The 22,724-nt window shown below is 33.0% G+C and overlaps 1 protein-coding gene across 2 annotated transcripts in view; it reads left to right on the forward strand.

Annotated features, from left to right (window-relative positions):
- The window catches only part of DACH2 (dachshund family transcription factor 2), a 632,729-nt gene that overhangs the window by 488,670 nt on the left and 121,335 nt on the right, over positions 1-22,724 (forward strand). For both annotated transcript variants that reach the window (XM_029240658.1, XM_029240659.1), the window contains one exon: positions 5,549-5,684. In XM_029240658.1, the coding sequence (XP_029096491.1) occupies positions 5,549-5,684 (136 nt within the window). The remainder of the gene's footprint in view (positions 1-5,548; positions 5,685-22,724) is intronic.

Here is a 22,724-nt window from a genome sequence, read left to right on the forward strand (position 1 = left end):
GTCAAATTAAAATCTGTTCTGTTTCTGCATAACTCTGGTGACAGTACAGAAGGAACACATCAATTAAATATGAAATATCAAGACAAATGCATGAATAAAATATCTAGCATTCAGATAAACTTCCAAAAGCCACTCCTAAGCAGCGAAATGCCATTAAATCCTTTAGAAACTCATTAATAGATTAACATTTGGAAGAGTAATTGCAGTGAGAGTTGAATTCCAATTAAATAAAAATACAAATTGTATGTTACATAACCCCACTGAATACTTGAGAAGAATCCGTATCATAAAACATCAGAGGTACAATTTAACATTGAGATAGGTGTTTTTAAAAGGCAACTACACACATGAACACATACATATAAACACGTTTAATATGCATGTATTAGTACTTCACAAGTTCTGTGTATATTATATTTCCAAAGATGTAAAGAAATACATTGAGATGAAATAAAGGATCTCCATGAAAATGGGCAGAATTGATACCTTAGTGCCAACAAACTAAAGCCTTTACCAAACTGACTGTGTTAAACCTTGTATAAAACTGATTATTCTCAGCTTTGACCCTGTTTTTTATTAAGTTTCAAATGTACTTTCAAATGATTTAATATGATGAACATCTCCTTTGAACATATGTACCCCCAAAAAAGGGAAACAGTGTGATAGAAGAGGGAATAATAGGTACTAATTAAAAATGTTTTCTATAATGACTCTTTCTTCTTAGGCACAAGCCTTGAACTATGTATGTATATGCTAGAATTTGAGTTATTATTGCAGATAATTTTACTAATTTCAGGGGAAAGTGGGGATTGATTGGGTAAGTATGTATCAGATTTGGAAATCTCCCTCCTTTGCTACTTTGACTGAATATGGAGAAAACTTCTGCAGTGTTTCAGAAGAGTGACAGCTGTTTTTGATGGGGCACAAATGAAATACATGAAGAGTAACAGTGTTGTAAAAGTCATAAATGCCAAATAAAATTAAGTCATCAATGAGTAAAATGGAGTTATAGATTTGCAATTTTCCTTTTTAAATGCCCTTATTGATTTGTTGCAAATACTGTTAACCCTGTATTTGGCAAATGGTGAAGACATTATCACTTGTGTTCTCATTTGTAATAAAACAGATTAACTTGCTGTGAAAATTTAACGAGGCTGAGACACAACAGTAGCCACCTAATGAACCAAAACACATTGCAGTTAAGTAGCTAAATAGATGCATACTGATTACAGGGCTGAAAAATGGATCTGCTTACTTGCAAAGTAGAAATTGTTTATAGAACTATTCATTATTTTAGGAAAAATTAAACATTCCCAGTTTCCTACAGATTTTTCTTCTTTTTTGAGGTACACGGGCCTCTCACTGTTGTGGCCTCTCCCATTGCGGAGCACAGGCTCCAGACGCGCAGGCTCAGCAGCCATGCTGACGGGCCCAGCCGCTCCGCGGCATGTGGGATCTTCCCGTACGGGGGCACGAACCCGTGTCCCCTGCATCGGCAGGTGGTCCCCTGCATCGGCAGGTGGACTCTCAACCACTGTGCCACCAGGGAAGCCACAGATTACTTTTTTAACCCACCTAATTCTTAATCAGCATGAGGCACTGGATTCATCTAATGTTGTTTACATGGTGAAAAAAGTCTGACCTCTGTGAGGTCTTAGGAAACAATAACAATGAATTGAACCTTGATCGAATTTGGAAAGTGCAGGCTACAAAATATTAAAGCAGAAATATGACTGTATGCAAAATGCTACTGTAGCTCTAAGTCATGTTTTCAAAGTTAATTTATTTTTCCACCTAATGTAATGTTCAAAATGTCAAAGAAAGTGTTTAAGAGTAATTTTTTGAGTTCATATTATTTGTTCATATGAAAATTTTAAACATTTTGGAGGATTCCTCTTTATAGCATTGTATTTTTTCTCATTATTTATAGTACTTTCTATTTGTGTAGATGTTCTTCCAATTTTTTTTAAAATTCAGTATGAGCTTTCATTTTATAAGCAGGGTGAGCAAGATCAAGTATCACTGTCACTTGAATCCTCTTGCTTTTCCAAACCATCAACTTTATGAATCACTCCCTAATTTTCCATTTTTATTATGGCAGCATATATTGCTGTGTATTATTCCTGTTTGCCACTACACAGTGATTTTGTTTGTTCAGTTCTATTTTTGCTCAGTAACTGCTGTACTTTGTCCCTATCCATTCACTTACAGGTCCATTAGAGATAAACATAGCTATTAAATTACATATTTTTCAGCAAATATCGAATGTTAGAATTCAAAGACTGAATGGGCATAGTTTAGCATAGAATCATTGAAACTACACAACAGTGAAAAGCAAAAAATAATTTTGACCTCATATATGAAATTCCTTTCGTTGGGGTGTGTGTGTGTATGTACACATGCTATTTAGGGATTATATTTTTAATCACTACACTTCAGGTTGAATTTCACAGCTGATGAACTACTAGTCTTTTCAAAAAGTGAAACAATGTGGTATAAAGTCTATATATAATTTGCTGCCCATCTCCATACCTTCCCTCCAAAATACAAATATAATTATTTGGAAAAAAATGATTCTCTTCTTCTGCTTTGCTTATATGTGTCTTTTGATCTTGCCCTGTGTACATAGTATTGCAACTGTATACTTAACTGTATACTAAATATAAATGAAATATATATTTCCCTGTCTTAAAACATTGTTTTTGAAGCATGACAAAAGTCATAGAGACTTTAAGGTGTAGTATATATTTACAATTATTGGTATTTAATAACTATATCATATTGCAGCTAATATACTCAAAGTCTGCTGTTCATTTCATTAAAATTATCAAATGTTAGCTAAATAATAATATATAAAACAACATTAAAACATGAGCATACTACATTGATGACTGTATTAGTTCTTTATTGTTTCTGTAACAAATTATGACAAATTAAGTAGCTTAAAACAATGCAAATTTATTATATTACAGTTCTGTAGGTCAGACGTCTGACATGGTTATCATTGAGCTAAAATCAAGCTGCTGGAAAGAGTGCATTTCTTTCTGTAAGCGCCCAATAAAGAATCGATTTCCTTACCTTTTCCAGCTTATCTCTCTGACCATTCTTCCATAATCATATCTTCCTCTGACTTTCCTTTCTGCCCCAAGATAATCCGGTGTAATAGCTCTATCTCAAGGTTCTCAGTCACATCTGAAAAGTCCATTTTGCCATGTAAGATAACATATTCACAGGCTCTAGCTCTTAGGATATGGACTAAACATCGTTGGCGGGGCAGGGAGGCACTATTCTCTCTGCCACAATGATAGACATTGCAAAATGTTAATTTCCACTAATGAAATAATAACCTTTAACTCTCATAATATTAATTTTGCATTAAGCAGTTTTCCTTTAAGGAGTTTATCTGTTTTGGGCCTCTTGTGCAAAATCATTGTGAAAATGTATAAGCACATATTTGACAAACTAATTTTTAATGTTATGATTAGAATACTGAGGTTGTAATTACACATAATTAGACAGAATATTTAATTTAAGAAATTTATTATGGATTAATTAAATATTTTATAGAATAAACATTCTCTGTCCCATTATATCTATCACTGAGTCACATTTATTGCATATATGGATAAACACTACAATGTGGTTTTTTTTTACATCTTTATTGGAGTATAATTGCTCCACAATGGTGTGCTAGTTTCTGTTTTACAACAAAGTGAATCAGCTATACATATACATATGCCCCCACATCTCTTCCCTCTTGCGTCTCCCTCCCTCCCACCCTCCCCATCCCACCCCCCAGGTGGTCACAAAGCACCAAGCCCATCTCCCTGTGCTATGCGGCTGCTTCCAACTACCTATCTATTTTACATTTGGTAGTGTATATATGTCCATGTCACTCTGTCACTTTGTCACAGCTTACCCTTCCCCCTCCCCATATCCTCAAGTCCATTCTCTAGTAGGTCTGTGTGTTTATTCCTGTCTTACCCCTAGGTTCTTCATGACATTTTTTTCTTAGATTCCATATATATGTGTTAGCATACGGTATTTGTCTTTCTCTTTCTGACTTACTTCACACTCTGTATGACAGACTCTAGGTCCATCCACCTCATTATAAATAGCCCAATTTCGTTTCTTTTTATGGCTGAGTAATATTCCATTGTATATATGTGCCACATCTTCTTTATCCATTCATCTGATGATGGACACTTAGGTTGTTTCCATCTCCGAGCTATTGTAAATAGAGCTGCAATGAACATTTTGGTACATGACTCTTTTTGAATTATGGTTTTCTTAGGGTATACACCCAGTAGTGGGATTGATGGGTCATATGGTAGTTCTATTTGTAGTGTTTTAAGGAACCTCCATACTGTTCTCCATAGTGGCTGTACCAATTCACATTCCCACCAGCAGTGCAAGAGTGTTCCCTTTTCTCCACACCCTCTTCAGCATTTATTGTTTCTAGATTTTTGCACAGCAAAGGAAACCACAAACAAGACCAAAAGACAACCCTCAGAATGGGAGAAAATATTTGCAAATGAAGCAACTCACAAATGATTAGTCTCCAAAATTTATAAGCAGCTCATGCAGCTCAATAACAAAAAACCAAACAACCCAATCCAAAAATGGGTAGAAGACCTAAATAGACATTTCTCCAAAGAAGATATACAGACTGCCAACAAACACATGAAAGAGTGCTCAACATCATTAATCATTAGAGAAATGCAAATCAAAACTACAATGAGATATCATCTCACACCAGTCAGAATGGCCATCATCAAAAAATCTACAATGTGTTTTTTTAATTGATCAAATTAACTAAATGATTTTCAGATTTATTCATCAGTTTGTGATGCATAAGCACAGTGAATAACTTCAGAGTTTTTAGCAATATTCATTATCACAAAAGTCCTGAGAACCATAACAATTACTGTTGAGATATATAAAAGAAATGTTATTTTTATTCAAATTCATAGTTTAAAACTATAAAAATCTAAACAATACTAATGAACTGATATTGATAGGTCTTAGTGTTAGTTTCAAAACCCATCGTTGTGTCCTGTGACTATCAAACTATTTTGTTTGCAAAATTCAACATGAATTCCTAAGGTCTGATAGATCACAAGTATATTATTGCCATAAGTTTTGTCAGTGCAGAAAGACACAACATGTACCAGGCGCCACTATTTGTAAGTTTTATTCCAGGGTTCCAGGTGTTTACCTTTGGGGGATTTTTTACTCAGACAGTAAGCTCACCCTCCAGATTATGGCCTGAACATTATATCAATGTAGAAGCTTACAATAACAAATTTTCACTAACAATAGTCACTTCACTTCGTAATCCTTGTCTCTTATTTAACCCTCACAATATCCCATTAATTTCCCAAGAACAAAAAATATGGTTTTGTCTGAAGATATGTGTTTAATACCAAGTATTATGGATGTATGCACTTTCAGGATGAGAGGTCAACATTTCAAATGTTATGGATTCCACCAAGGTGAAAAACTTTGTGCAAGATCACATTTCTTTTTGTGTTTCCTTTTGTGTAAGGAACGGATCCCAGAGAGTCCTTCTCCTGCTCCTTCTCTGGAAGAGAGTCATCGCCCTGGGAGCCAGACCTCCTCCCACCCCAGCAGCAGTGTGTCCAGCTCTCCCTCTCAGATGGATCACCATTCAGAGAGAATGGGTGAGTATCTCACCTGAAGCAAGGAACTGAAAGATAATCTTTCAGGAAATTCTTCATTAGGCAATAGAGAGGGGAGAAAAACCTGGGGGAATTGATGCTTTTTGAAAAGTGGTGATTCTTTATTACAGAAGCAATATGAACAACAAAAAATGTGTTAGAAATTTGTTCTCTGGAAGGGGCTTCATTTACTGTATCACTGGATCTCATGGGAACAATTTGATGGGATTTTTGTAGAGTATATGTTAATTCAATATGCTGGTATTTGGCAGCTAGTGTGATACAAATCACTTGCTATATTCACAGCACGCTTTGAATAATGGAAGATAAGATATCCTTTGGACAGTTGATCATGTAAGAGTGATTAAAAAGTGAATCAATATATGATTTGCAATAATCTCAGCAATTCAGATCACAAATTTTAACATGATTTTTCCTACGTTTCTTTTTTATTGTTTCAGAAGTCTTACACCACAGACACTATTCCAGAAATATTATAATGTTATTGTCAGTGATCTGGCATATTGGAGACTTGAATCTAGACACAGTCTGGCATTAACTAGCTATGAGATCTTGGGTATGTCACTTAACCACAATGAGTATCTTTACCTAACATATGGATATAATTACTGCTCTGCCTATTGCACTGGAGTTTTATGAGGTCAAATGAAATAATATGTGGGAAAAAACACTTCAGAAATTTAAAGTGCTAAGGAAATGTGAAGGATAAGCACTATTTTTCTCTGTGTGGCTTTACCTTGATTACTTATCATCTCCTGCTGTTTGATCCTACTCAGGTATACAGACATTACCCAGTGCATTCAGCTATAACAAATTCTCATTTGGTATATAATAAGTATGAACCAAGTGAGCTAGGTAAAATCTTCATTAATCTTCTGTACCTACACAATCCAATTTCCTAAGTATCCATTTACTTTAGGGAAAATAATATCTTCTCTTCTTTTAGTCTTACTATTGGGACATTTTTAATGTAAACTCTAAATTTTTACACTTCATAAGAGTTTTTATGGGGGAGGAAAGGAATTTGAGGGATTAGGGAAGGTGTTAGGTTCTGGATTTGTGGTGGGGAAGGACAAAGATGATTTCTCTCTTGTGGAAATTCATCCAAGTCTCACTAAGCTTGTCAATATTATATATTCTTTGTAACTATTTAGCTTCATAGTGATCCCAGTGGGTCTCAAATCTGGCTCCCCATTATAATCGCCTATGGAGCATTTACAAATCTGGATGCCCAGGCCACACGCCCAGGGTCTCATTTACCTGGTCTGGAATAGAGCCTAGAAGGAGTGCTCTGTTTTGCTTTTCAATATCTTCTCAGGACATTCTAATGTGCAGCCAGAATTAACCACTGAATTAGAACTTGTAGCTATTAGCCATAAGGGAGTAAATTTAATTCCTGGAAGAGGTGACAGAGGTTTTCTAGCTTTACTCTATTCTGTGGATGCAGACTAACCTACTAGTTACAATATTGTGTGCAACAGATTCAAGAGAGTCTGAGCACGACCTGTGGGGTAGCCAGATGACCATAAGGGAATCAAGAAACATACATTCTTCTATTAGGAAAATCTTTGTACTGATGAGGGAGGGCGGTAGAGAGGAAAAAGAGAGAGAGAATTATTCATTGAGTGCTGGCTAAAAGCAGAGCACACAGGGAAATATGTGTACTCCGTAATAGACATATTGTAAGAGATGTCATACTTAGAAATAAACTATATCCAAAGCAATATAATATTATAAAAAATCTTGACAACATAAAACATTTCTTATTCCACCGGCAGTAATTATACTCTCTATGCACATTCCACAATTGTCCAAGCGTGATAGTGAGATTGTCTATAAGTGAATTAAAAGGTTTGATGATTTTTGGTTTAAAGTGACCGTACTTTATTGATAGTGCTATATAACATTTTAATAAAATTAACTAAAGAGAATTAAATGATAAACTGAAATTGACATGTTTTTCCTCTTTCAATATAAATGTCTTGCGAAGAAGCACTTACAATTACCAGAAATTTATATTTTATCTATTAATTTTGCTATATATTTGCAAAAACTCTACAAAGTAAACTAAATTCATAATTATTTTAAACTCATGAGATTAAGTGCAAAATTCTCTCTGAAGCATTTTGGGAAATATATTATTAATTATGGAGGTAAATAACTAATTTGTACATGAATTTCAAAAGAGGAAATATTTTAAATGATTTAAAGAAAATATATTGGAAATTATATATGTACTATGTATTAATTATACTTTAAAATTCATATGATTAAGCAGCTTATTGATTTTTAAATTGTATGATCATCAGAACAACAAAAATCTTTTCACTTGTTCAGAAGTAGAAGTGTATAAAATTCATGTTGTTATTGGAGTAAAATAGGTATTTATGTAATGGTTTTCTGCTTTTCTTTTGGGTGTTTTGCAATAAAATTACTCAGTTATATCTCTTATTTATAGTTATGATGCCCAACAATAGAGAGGAACTTATCGTTGATCAGGATAATGGACCAACCATCAAAAAATTCCAAAGGGAAAATAAAGGTAAAATGACTTTTGCTTATTTGATGTACATATAAAGATCAGATACTAACTCAATTAACATCCCATTGCTGTATATTGCATCCACATTTCCCTAAGTCAGAACAGATCCATACTGGCTTTGGATAAATTCTTTTAGTAGTAAAAAAATAATATTTACCTGAAGCTTGTTTATTTGATGTTATAAATAACATATTAGTCCAAAGTTTCTCTGTGCCTATGGTTGGAAACTTTACCCTAAGCCCTTTTATTATGCCTGATCCGAGACATCTGATTCTCTTTTTATTATGTATGCACTTTGTTGACTATATTTAAATGAATCACCATTTGATGGTTATGTTTGAAAAACTTGAGTTACTGTCATAGAGGAGAGATGTTCCCTTCAACACTGAAAAGTGATTTTAAAAGTATATGCTAATTTGGACATTTCAGAGGAAAGTTTAGCAAGCAGCTCCAATCAGGTATTTACCTATAATATTGATAGATATGACATCAATCTGGCTTGTAATCAACTGACAAACGTGTCATTTCTGCACAGTATCCAATTTTTTCTTAGGATATCTGTTTAAAGAAGGTAGGGAAAGTAAGAATTTCAAAGACTTGCTTCCTTGATATGAAAACTGAGTACAACTTTGTTTAAAAGACTGTAAAGGTAAGAGTAAAGGAAAATATATCAGCATATGTTATAGGCTACGTGTTATTACTATCACCATGAGTTAATAACTCTAAGCTAAAGAACATAAGCTAACATGTAATTTATCAGATCATCAGATGGTCTGATTGTACTTCACTATAGGGTGCATTTTTCCATCTTTAATAAAGATGCTCATAATATACAGAAAAAAACATTCCATGAGCTGAAGAGTTAATGGAGACATTTTTTTATTTCTTCTCTAGACTGAACTTGCTTTCTAATTACCTAGATGAGCATTTTAGTTAGAATTTGGAATAATGTATAATTTTAATTTCATTGGTACATTGTTGGTTTCCTTGCCACATATTTTGTCTTTTCTTATCCAAACACTGAAAGACTGAACTCTCTGGGGTCCCAAGATATAAATGCTTTATTTCAGAAAAGTGGTCAGAATGGAAGTCAGGTTCAGTATATTAAACTATCCAAACTCTTACACAGGTAATGGAATTATAGTTAAAGATGAAATTTCATTCATAACTCAAAAACAATTTGTTCCTGAAACTTCTTTCCTAGCAAGTCATCACTATTTGAAGGACAGCTTGGAAGTAAAGCATATTTTCAGGAAAATCTCAAGCTGTACATGATACATATGATTCTGTCAGAACTGCAAACCCCATAAGTCAAAATGGCATTTAGGACTGGCCTGTTTGCTGCAGTGTTCAAGTACACACTGCTGTGTCTTATTAAAAATCAGCTGGAGTGCTAGTACAGATGTACAGTAGCTGATTTTCATAAAATACACAGTGGTATGCACTGGCATTTCTGAATCTCTTACTGTGGAATGGCACAGTTACACTCATTTCAAATATGTTGGTCACACATCCTGGTGAGGACATTAATAGACTGGAGTGACATATTAAACTGTACTTCTCTGGTTATAATGGAAAACTTTCTTTTAAATAAGATTTTCTATGTTAAGTTCTACCAGTTACATTTGTACTTAAAATAAAATATATTTTCCTCAAATAGATTTTAGTTCTTAAAAGGGAATGCAGTTAAAAGTAGAAGTCTCAACATTTATTAAGTTTGACAAGTAGGCAGTTTATACAACTGTAGCAAACATATGTTTTCACATCTGTTTTGAGTAATATCATGATTTTAAAAATGATTTATAGCTCTGGAAATTATAAAATGCCAGCTTTGCTGTTATGTGGACATTTTCAGAAAATGATTAGAGTATGCTTCATGTAGCCCGCCTCTTACTCTACCTTGTAAAATTGTGTGACAGCTAGTGTGATACATACCTCAAATGATAATTTGTATTTTGCCTTAAATTTTCATATGCAGACATTTCAAAGTCTATATGATCTGGGCTTTCATGCAGTGAGTTCCATTTAGACTATGTCCAACATGACTTACCAGAATTGCTATTTTAGTTTTGACTCAAGTATTTTGACTAAACTGCCTCGTCAATCAAATAAAGCCTTTGATTTTATTTTTCCAGAGACTTAGTTAAACAAATTGACCAAATCAATCACATGTTATGACATTGTGTTACATAATTTTTAGCAATCAGTTCTGGGATTCTTTAGAGTAGAGACTTTGGGACTATATACCTTACTTCACCCATGTGGAAGCAAAGATCCAAAACAAGACCCTCTTCCCTTGGCAGCCACTGGTCTCCCAAACTGCTGTCAGGAATAGGAGCTTTTTGATATTTTGCATTTTGTATTGAATGTATCTATTGAAAACTTTATATGTACAAGAAGTATTGATGGTCAAATTTGGAATGCTGTATAAACATTGGAACAATAAATTTATCATCTAGCTACTGAAACATTACATGACTTGAGTCCACTGAAACATTACATTTTAAATCAGTCCACAGTTTACAGATGAAAAGCTAGTAGTTTTAACATCCTTTAATCATAAGACTCTAAAGTATATCTCATCTAAAATAAAGGTACTATTGTATTTATTTTTATACAAATAGGCTAATTCAGTTTAGAGGAGGGCTTGGGCTATATATTGACACTACAATAATGTAAATACTTTCTATTCAATCAGATGCTTCTCCCTCTTAATCTATTCCTGAGACAATCTCAGATACTACACTAAATCATTTATGGAAGGTGTTTGGAAATGATTATGACCCTGGATAAAATGGAAAATATATCTGATGTATATTATATTTTTTGAATAAGAGATACTAAAGTATTGGACCAACTAAAATATAAACATCATTACAAATAAACTTATGATGACATTAAAATACATAAAGGAAAGTGAAAGATAAAATTTTGTGCATTTTATGCCATTCTATGATTCCAAATAGAAATGAGAGAAAGAAGAAACATATCTTACTGGAAATTTTCTTTGAATTACCTTCATTTTAAAAACCTTTTATTTAGAAACAGTTGTGGACTCAAATTAAGTTGCAAAAAGAATACATAAAGATCTTGTGTAAACCCTTCAACCAGTTTCCCTCAATGGCAAAATCTTATATAATCTTACCCCGATATGAAACTCAGAAGTTTTACATTGCTATGTCCACAGATGTTACTCAAATTTCACCAGTTTTACATGAATTCATTGGTGTGTATGTCTGCATGTATCCTTCTATGGAATTTTATCACATGTTTAGATTTGTATAACCACCAGCACAATCAAGATATAGGACTGTTCTATCACCACAGGGATGTCTCTCCTGCTATTCCTTTATTGTCTCACTCTGCACTCCATGATCCCTAACCCCTGAAAACCACCATTTTCCATCTTTATAATTCCATCATCCTAAGAATGTTCTAAAATTGGAATCATGCAGTATATGACTTTTTAAGATTGACATTTTTTCACTTAGCAAAATTCCCTTGATATTCATTCAGATTGTTGCATGTGTCAATAGTTTTTCCTCTTTTATTACTGAGTAGTATTCTATGGTATGCATGTACCAGAGTTTGTGTAACCATTTATCCATTGTACGACATCTCATTTTGTCCAGTTTTTGTCTATTATTAATAAAACTTCTAGAAACACTTATGTACAGGTTTTTATGTAGATATAACTTTTAATTTCTCTGGGACAAATGCTCAAGTGATGGGTCATGTGGTAAGTGTATGTGTAGTTTTATAACAATCTGCCAAACTCTCTCCCAGAGTGGCTGGATCATTTTTATATCCCCACAAGCAATACATGAGTGGTCCATGTTCTCCACATCTTTACTAGCATTTCGTGTGGTCTTTTTTATTAAAAAAGAAAAAAAATAGCTCTCTTCACATAGGTGCATGTAGTGATATCTCATTGCAGTTTTAATTTTCATTTCTCTAAGGGCTAGTGATATTGAACCTCTTGTTTGTATATCACATTTGATGAAATGTCTCTCTTCATGTATTTTCCCCATTTTCCAATTGGTTTGTTTTTATTTTGTTGAATTATGAGAATTCTTTACATATTCTACATACAAGTCCTTTGTCAAATATGTAGTTTTCAAATATTTTCCCCACTCTGTAGCTTATTTTTATAACCTGTTAAAAGGGTCATATGAAAAGCAAAAGTTTTTAATTTTGATGAAGTCCAGTTTGTAATTTTTTTCTGTTATGGTGCTTTTCCTGTCAAGTCTAAAATCTCTTTACCTAGCCTTAGGTTCTGAAGATTTTCTCCTGTGTTTTCTTCTCTGTATTTTATGGTTTTACTTTTTACGTTTATGATCATTACCTCAACTCAAGGTTCTTTTTGTTTTTCTGCTCCAGCACCATTTGTGGAAAAGGCTATTCTTCCTTCATTGAATTGCTGTGGTGATTTATCAAAAATCAGTAATCTGTACTTATTCAGGACTATTTCTTCAGTTTTACCTATGTATCTATCCTTCTACCAGTACCACAGTCTTGATTATTGAAGCCCCACAGTAAGTTTTAATATCTGATAGAATTACTCCTTCTATTTTATTTTTTTTTCCAAGATTTTCATGGCTATTCTAGAGACTGTGACTTTTCCATATATTTTATAAAAGATAGTATATGTCTATAAAAAAAAAAAACTTGGTGCGGTTTTGATAGGAATTACATTAAAACTACAGATTAATTTGGGAAAAATGACATCTTTACTATTTTGAGTCTTTCAATACATGAGTACAGTATGTCTTTCCATTTATTTAGGTTTTCTGTCTTTCATCAGCAAAGTTAGCTTTTGGCATACAAGTTCTGTACAAGATTTGTTAAATTCATACCTAAGTATTTCATTGTTTGTATAATTATAAATGGTTTGAATAACTATAAATGTTTTTGTATCCTCAAATTCAGTTTTCACACTACAGCTTTCTTAGTATATACAGCTTTCTTAGAAATACTGTTGATTTTTATATGTTGGTCTTGCATCCTGCCATCTTACTTAACCTCACTTATTAGCGCTACAAGTTTTTTGGTTGGTTTTAATCCTTGGGGTTTCCTACATATGCATTCAGGCCATGCCATCTGTAAATAAAAACAATTTATTTCTGCCTTTTTAATTTATGGGAATTTAATTTCTTTTTCTTGCCTTATTGTCATGGCTGGGACTTTTAGTACTACATTGAAAAACAGTGATGAATGTGGACTTCCTTCACTTCCTTCTGATTTTAGCAGGAAAACGTTCAGTTTTTCAACATTATGTATGATATTATCTGTAGATTTCTTTGTAGATACTCTTTATCTAGTTGAGGTAATTTAGCTCTGCTCTTAATTGGCTGAAAGTTTGTATCATGAATGAGTGTTGCATTTTGTCAAATGAATTTTCAGCCTATGTTTATAGGATAGTATGATTTTTTTTTAATTTTTAGCTTGTTGATATGGTGGAATACATTGATTGATTTTTCAATGTTAAACCAGCCTCACATACCGGGAATAAATCATACTTGGTTACGGTGTGTAATTCCTTTTATACATTGTGGGATTTGGTTAGCTAATATTTTGTTTGCAATTTTGCATCTATATTCAGGAGGGATTGACCTACAGTCTGTTTTTGACAATGGCTTTGTATTTAGTGTCAGAGTAACACTTGTCTCATAAAATGAATTGGGAAGGGTTTCTTCTCTTTCTTGGAAGAAATTATGTAGAATTGGTGTCAACTCTTTTTAAAATGCTTGGTTAGAATTATTCAGTGAAACCATTTGGGTGCACAAGTTACATTTTGGGGATAATTAAAAATTCTGGATTAAATTTCCTTAACAGTCATAGAGATACTCAGACTATTTTTCCTATTAAGCAAGTTTTGGTAGTCTGTGTTTTTAAAGAGTTAATCTATTTAATCTAACTTATTGAATTTATGTGCATAGTACTGTTTGTAGTATTCCTTGTTATCCTTTTGATATCTGTGGAATACCGATAATGGTAATTTGTGCCTTCTCTTTTGTATTTGTCATTCCAGCTAGAGGTTTTCAAATTTTATTCATCTTTTCAAAATATCAGCTTTTGTTTCTTTGATTTTCTTTATTGTTCCTTTGCTTACAATTTCATTTATTTCTGCTCTTACTTTTATTAGTGCCCTTTTCTGCTTGGTTTGTTTAATTTGCTCTTCTTTTTTGTAGTTTCTTAAAGTGGGAGCTTAGATAATTTATTTTAACCCTTTTCTCTTCTATAATGTGAGTATTTAATATTATAAAATTTCTTCTCAGTACTGGTTTAGCTAAGTTTTACTAATTTTAATATGTTGTATTTTTATTTTCATTCAGTTCAAAGTGTTTCATAAGTATTTACTCATAATTTTCTCTTTCTGTTGTTCTTTATTTCTTCTTGATGTTCAAATTTTCCTTCTCTTATTTCCTTTTTGTTTAGACAATTTTCTTTAGCCATTCTTTTAAAGTAAGTTGGTTGGCAACAAATTCTCTTAGTTTTCCTTCATCTGAGAATTTCTCCATTTCCCTTTCATTCCTGAAAGATATTTTCACCAGATGCATAATTCTGGGTTGATGATTATTTTTTCAGCACTTGAAAAATGGTGTCCCATTTCCTTCTGGCTGCCATGGTTTCTGATGAGAAATCCACTGCTGTTTGAACTGCTTTTCCTCTGATAGGTAATGGCTGACTACTTTCAAGATTTTTTCTTTGTCTTTGGTTTTAGAAGTTTGACTTTGATGTGTCTTGGTGAAGATTTCTTTGGATATATCCTGTTTGGAATTTGTTCAGCTTCTTGAGTCTGTAAGTGCATGTCTTTTGACAAATTTGGGAGGTTTTGGGACCTTATTCCTTTGAGTAGATTTTTTAGCCTTGCCCTCTTTCTCCTCTCCTTCTAGGACTCCAATGACACAAATGTTGGATCTTGTGTCATAGTTCCACATACCGCTGTAGCTCTTTTTCTCTCTTTCTTTTTTTTTATTTTCCAAAGTGTGTTTTCTCCCTCTTGTTCAGATTAAGAAATTTCTATTTTTCTATTTTTAAGTTCACTGATTCTATCATCTGCCCTCTTCACTCTATGTATTGAGCCTGTCCATTGAGTTTTAAAATTTTGGTTATTTTAGTTTTCAGTTCTAAAATGTCCATTTGCTTCTTTTTGAACATTTTTATTATTATTTTTTTGCTGTAACTTTCCATTTCTTTGCTGATATTTTCTATTTTTTCATTTGTTTCACACATCTTTGTAATTGTTCATCGAAGTATTTTTATAATGACAGCTTTAAAATCATCTGTGAAATCTTACGTTTGGTGGCTGTTCATTGTCTTTAGTCATTCAAGTTGATATATTCCAGGTTCTTGGTCTCACAAGTAATTGTTTTATTGAAACATGGATATTTTAGGTATTATGAAACTCTGGATCTTATTTAAATCTTGCATTTTCTCAGGCGCCTCCTGACACGGCTCTGGTGGGGCAAGGGAGGCAACACTGCCTCATTTCTACCAGGTGTGTATGGGAGTCCAGATTCTCCACTCTGCCTCCATTGAAATCCTGGGGTGAGCTGGTGCTACAGTAGTGCTGGGTGGGGGTAGTAATTCAGGCTCCTTATTCTGTTGATACCACCCTGTCTGGAAGGAGTTACTACTCTCCCTTGTGGCCTTGCCTTACATTGCACATGGCCTCATTCCCACTGAGCAGTGGCAAAAGTCTTGACTTTCCAGTATATCTTCTCTGATACCACCCAAGATGGTAAAGGGTACCGGATAGAAGGTGGAAGTCTAGGCTCTCCATGTAGTCTCTACTGATACTCTGTGTGAGGGGGTGGCCTCATTGCTGCTAAACACTGCTAAATTACTGAATCTCCATTAAGCCTTCTTTTCTGACACCACCCTCACCAGTGGTGGTGGAGTTTGAAGGGCATTGGCACAGCTCATTATAGGCTGGGAATAGCAAAGTTTAGGTTTCCCATTTGGCCTTTGCTGGTGGGGTGGAGGTAGGGCTGCATATTTTTCTGGGGTGTTTGTCTGAAGTAGAGCAGTTATTGTTTAAAAGTTTTTAGTATTGCTCAACTACCCATTCCTGGTCCTTTGGCTAGAGAGAACACACTTTTCTGGGGGATTTATTTGTCTGTGCCTATTGGTGTTTATGGATTGCTGGCTTTTCGAATAGTCTTCAGGGATATGAGAGGCAAAGAGAGATCCCAGGCTATTCATGACTGTGTTATTCCTCAGGTTCCAATGTCCCTAACTGGTCTACCTTTTCTCTACACATTCAGAGTCTTCTTATATTTGTTTTGCATATAATGCCCAGGGTTCTTAGCTGTACTTAGAGGGAGGAATAAGGAAAAGTATATCTTCTCCATCTTTTGGAGACAGAAGTCCCTTTATCTCTCCTTCATTTTTAAAAAACTGAGATGTACCACATATATAATAAAACTCAACCATGTAACATGTACAATTCGGTGTTTTTCATTATATTCTCATGGTTGTACAAAAATCACTACTATTGAACCCCAGAACATTTTCATAAACCAGAAAAAATCCTGTACCCATTAATAGTCACTGCGCATTCCCCTTTACACAGGCCCTGAAAATCACTAACCTGATTTCTATCTCTATGGGTTTGCCGAATCTGGATTTTTCATATAAATGAAATCATACAATATGTGGCCTTTTGCTGTCTTCTTTCACTAAGCATAATGATTTCAAGGTTCATCCTTCTTATGTCTGAATATTATTCTATTGTATGGATATGCTATATTTTGTTTAACCGTTCATTAGTTGATGGACATTCAGGGTGTTTCCCTCTTTTGGCTATTATAAATAATGCTGCTATGAACATCCGTGTACAGTTATTGTGTTCACTTATGTTTCCATTTGTTTTCTGTGTATACCTAGGAGTTGAATTGCTGGGTCACATATATGGTACCTCTCGAGAAACTGTAACACTGTTTTCCACAGTGGCTATGGAATTTTATGTTCCCAATAGCAATGTGTGTGTTTCAATTCTCCTCCATCCTCTTCAACACTTATTATTATCTGCTGTTTTGGTTATAGCCATTCTAGTGGGTATGAAGTGTTATCATGTGGTCTTGACATGCCTTCCCTGATAAATAATGATTTTGTGTATCTTTTCATGTGCTTATTGTCCATTTGCTTATCTTCTTTGGAGAAATATCTAGTTAAGTCCTTTCCTTTTTTTTTTTTGTATTTTCAAATTTAAATGTTTGTCTTTGATGTTTTCAAGTTTTTTAACAGTTCTTTATATATTCTGGATACAAGAACCTTGTCAGATATATGATTTTTAAACATTTTATCTCATTCTGTGGTGTGTTTTCACTTTTTGCATAGTATTGCTCATAACAAAGTTTTTAATTTTAGTAAAGTTCAATTTATCTATTTTTTCTTTTGCCATGTATGCTTTTGTTGTCATATCTAAGAATCCTTTGCTAAAACCAACTTTCTAAAGGTATACTCCTGTCCTTAGATCTTTGAAGATTAAACTTTACTCCTTAAAGATATACTACTAATTCTTTGATCTAAGAGTGTTATTTTAGCTCTCACACTTAAAACTATGATCTCTGTTGAGTTAAGTTTTGTGTTTGGTATTAGGCAGGGAACTACTTTTACTCTTTTGCAGTTGGGTATCCAATGGTCCCAGCACAATTTATTGAAAACACTATTATTTCCCCCATTGAGTTAGCACCCTTGTCAAAAATCACTTGACCATAAAAGTTAAGGGTTTATTTCTGGACTCTCAATTCTATTCCATGATCAATATGTCTATCATTATGCCAGTATTACAATGTCTTGATTACTGTAACCTTATAATAAGTTTTGAAATTTGGGAATATGAGTACTCCAATTTTATTTTTTTTATTTTTTCAAGATTATTTTGGAAATCATGGGTCCCTTATATTTTCATAAGAAATTCATAATCAATTTCTAATAAAATGCCAACAGGAATTTCTATAGGGAGTATACTGGATCTGTAAATCAATTTGGGGTGCATTGCCATCATAACAATATTAATATTTTGATCCATGAACATGGGATATGTTTCCATTTATTATAGGTTCTCTTTAATTTCTTCAATAATGTTTTGTAGCTTTCAGAGCATAGTTTTGCATCTGTTTTGCTAAGTTTATTCATATTTTATTTTGAATGTTTTACATTCAATTGTAAATGAAATTGTTTTCTTAATTTCAACAATTTTGAATTGTTCACTGCTAGTGTATAGAAATACATTTTATTTTTCTATATTTAATTTGTATTCGTCAGCCTTGTTGAACTTGGCTATTAGCTCTATGGGTTTTCTGTAGATTCTTTAAGGTTTTCTACATATAAAATCATGACATCTGAAAATGAGATTGTTTTATTTCTTCTTTTCCAATCTGTATGCCTTTTCTTTTACTGACCTAATTCCCCTGGGTAAAACGTCCAGTACAATGTTGAATAGAAGTGGTGAGAGTGGAAATCCTTGTCTTTTTTTCCAATCTTAGGGGGAAGGTGTTCAGTCTTTCATCATTAAGTATAATGTTATCAATGGGTTTTTCATATGCCTTTTATCAGATTTAGGAAGTTTCTTTCTAGGTCTAGTTCATTGAATGCTTTACCATGAAAATATGTTAGATATTGTCATATTATTTCTCTGCTTCAATTGAGATGATCATGTGGTTTTTGTCCTTCATTCTACTAATAAAATGCTTTACATTGATTTTTTAAAGGAAATTGTTTATAATAATTATTATTATTATTGTTTTATTGTGGTAAGAACATTTAACTTGAGATCTATCCACTTAACAAAATTTTAAGTGCACAATACATTATTTTTGTTGTAGGCACAAAGTTGTACAGCATATCTTTGGAATTTATTCATCTTACATAACTGAAACTTTGTGCCCATTGAACAGCAACTTCCCACTCCCCTCCCTCCAGCTCCTGACAAACCACCATTCTCCTCTCTGTTTCTATAAGCTTAACTGTTTTAGATACCTTATATTGTGAAATCATATACTACATGTCTTTCTGTGACTGACTTATTTCACTTAGCATGATGTCCTCCAGTTTCATCCATGTTGTTGCATATGGTAGGATTTTCTTATTTGAGACTGAATAATTGTCCATTATGTATATATACCATATTTTCTTTATACATAATATTGTCCATTATGTATATATGCCATATTTTATTTATACATTCATCCATTGATGGGAATTTATGTTGTTTCAATATCTTGGCTGTTGTAAATAATGCTGCAATGAATTTGGGACTGCAGATATCTCTTCAAGTTCCTGATTTCAATTCTTTTGGATATATACCCAGAATCCATCACATAGTTGTTATTTTTTAATTTCGGGGACCCTCCATACTATTTTCCATATTGACTGCAGCATTTTACTTTCCCACTCAACAGTATACAAGTGTTTCAGTTTCTCCATATCCTCATAAACATTTGTTATCTTTTTAAAATAACTGTCTTAACAGGTGTAAGTTATATCTCATTTTGGTTTTGATTTGAATTTCCCTGATGATTAGTGAGGTTGACAATATTTTCATATATTTCTTGGGCATTTGTATGTCTCCGTTGGGTAAATGTCTAAGTACTTTTTAAAATCAGGTTATTTGTTTCACTCTCTTTTTTAAATGGAGTTGTAGGAGTTCCTTCTATATTCTGTATATTAACACCTTAACACATATATAGTTTGCAAATCTTCTCTTCAGTTCTGTAGGTTGTCTTTTTACTATTTTGATTTTTCCTTTGCTGTACAGAAGCTTTTTAATTTGATGCATAACTACTTATCTTTTTGCTTTTGTTGCTTGTGCTTTTGGTGGCATATCCAAGTAATTAGTGCCTAGACCAATGTCATGAAGATTTCCCCCTATGTTTTCATTTAGGAGTTTTACAGTATTGGGTCTTTAATCCATTTTGAGTTGATTTTTGTGTATGGTGTAAGATAAGGGTTTAATTTTATTATTTTTCATGTGGATACCCAGTTTTCCCAGCACCATTTTTGTTGAAGAGACTATTCATTGCCCATTGTGTATTCCTGGCACCTTTGTCAAAGTCAGTTTACCATATATGCATGGGTTTATTTCTGTGTTCCATTGGTCTATATGTCTGTTTTTATGCTAGTGCCATACTATTGATTTCTACAGCTTTGTGATGGGGTTAGTGTTAGGGTTGGGGTTAGGGTTAATTTTAAAGCAGGACTATGATGCCTCAATCTTTGTTCTTCTTTCTTAATACTGCTTTTGCTATTTGGGGTCATTTGTGTTTCTATATGAAGTTTAGAATTGTTTTGTTTTTCCTATTTCTATAAAAATACTATTAGGGTTTTGATAGGAATTGCACTAAATTTCTAGATCACTTTGGGTAGTATGAACATTTTAACAATAAAAGTCTTCCAATTACTGAACATGAGATGTTTTTCCTTTTATTTGTGTATTTAATTTCTTTCTTCAATATTTTGTAGTTTTCAGTGTTCAAGTCTTTCACCTCCTTGGGTAAATTTATTCCTAAGTATTTTATTCTTTTTGATGCAGTTGTACTTGGGAATGTTTTCTTAATTTCTCTTTCTTATTGTTCTTTATTAGTGTATTGAAACACAACAGATTTTTGTATGTTGATTTTGAATCCTGCAACTTTAATGAATTTGTTTATTAGGTCTGATAGGCTTTTGGTGGAGTTTTTGGGGTTTTCTACATGTCACATCATGCCATTGCAAAAAGAGATATTTTCACTGTTTTTTTTGTGTTGAACTAAACTTTTGTTCCTTGGATAAAGTCTTCTTGGTCATGATGTATAATTATTTTTATGTGTTGCTGAATTTCAATTGCTTGTATTTTGATGAACACTTTTTGCACTTATATTCATAATTGATATTGTTCTATAGTTATTTCCTTTCTTGTGATGTCTTTGTCTAGTTTTAGTATCAAGGAATTACCACTTCATAGGATGAATTGGGAAACTGGCTTTACAGAATTAGCTGGGAAGTGTTCTCTAACTTCATTTTAATCTAACATATTCCATGAGTGGAAAAGTATATTGTACAATTGAGATACTCCTTTGACAAAAAAGAATTAATTTATTTTTACAGTGATGAAACAACTATAGATAAAACAAGTGCACAACACCTGAAGCAGCAATAGGCAAATGTGGTATCAGGATTAATTCTCAGAAGTTTTCTAGCAATTAACTGAAAGCATCCAGTTGAGGTGAACAAAGCACAAGCAATGAGCTGAGAAACCAAGGCATACATTAAATTCAAAGATTTTAAAAGGCAATGTTATTTTATAACGTCTGCACATTGTTTGGCTTATTACTAGTTTGGATCAGTTGTGATCTGTGAACTAGACATTTTCATGCCATTTTTAAGGTAAATAGTTCAAGGCATGATTTTATATGTGTCCTCAATGATGTTTTTGCTGGTAAATATATGTATACACACACACACACATATATATATATAAAATATGCATATATATTTCTATTATAAATATATCTCCAGATTAAAGATCAGCCATTCTTTTTTCCCATTGTGAAAGATCATGACAAAATAAAGCCTTTAATAACAATAATTTAACATTCTAGATTAAAATGACAAGGAGTTTTGAAATAACTTAAACTAGATATATCTCAATTTCTATTGCCTATACCTGAAAATCATGTTAGAACAGAGTCTGATGCTGCTTATAAGGATGTGGTTGCTATAAGAACACTTCTGGGAATATTTTGACAAACCTCAAACCAGACAGATCAAGCTAGTAGTTTATATCTTTTAGAAACCCCTTTCTCATTCTTTTTTCCTTCTTATCAAAATTTGTCAAGATAAGCTACAACACTTTTGACACTGTCTGACCTGTTTTGATCATTATGACTGGATTTCACTTTTCAAAAATTATTTGCACCTGATGTAGAGATTTGTTATAGTTCTCAAACATCCTTATTTGGATCATGAGCTTAAAAGCCAGTAATAACACATAAAACAAACTGGATGTAACCAGAATGTATTTCTGTTATTTTTAACTAAGAGCCTTTCTTAAATAATGAATGAGCCATGGTGTGTATGTGTGTGTGTGTGTGTGTGTGTGTGTGTGTGTGCGTCCATGTGCATACTCTCATTTTTAAGGGAGCTAAATTCTGAGACCAGTATTTGAGATTGTATTTAATTACAATGTGAGAGCTCAATTAAGATAAACTTACTTGTTATTACAAACTTACTTGTTATTACTAGCTCTACATTAATAGTCTCATAGTCATATTCATAAAGCTCTTGCCTAAGAAATGTTCTATGATGTTATTAGAGTAGTATTATTAGATTACACAGTCTATATTCAGGTTTAAGCTAATTGAAAATATAAACATTTGAATACAAATATAAAAAATAGGTTGGTTCACTTGGCTCTTCTGTATTATAAAAAAGCACTTTTATTATTTTTTAAATCAATGTGTTGTCCTTTTTAAAAAACATTTTATTTATTT

This window comes from Monodon monoceros, unplaced genomic scaffold (genome assembly GCF_005190385.1).
Source record: "Monodon monoceros isolate NGI ecotype Baffin Bay Population unplaced genomic scaffold, NGI_Narwhal_1 Super_Scaffold_22, whole genome shotgun sequence".
Classification (NCBI taxonomy): domain Eukaryota; kingdom Metazoa; phylum Chordata; class Mammalia; order Artiodactyla; family Monodontidae; genus Monodon; species Monodon monoceros.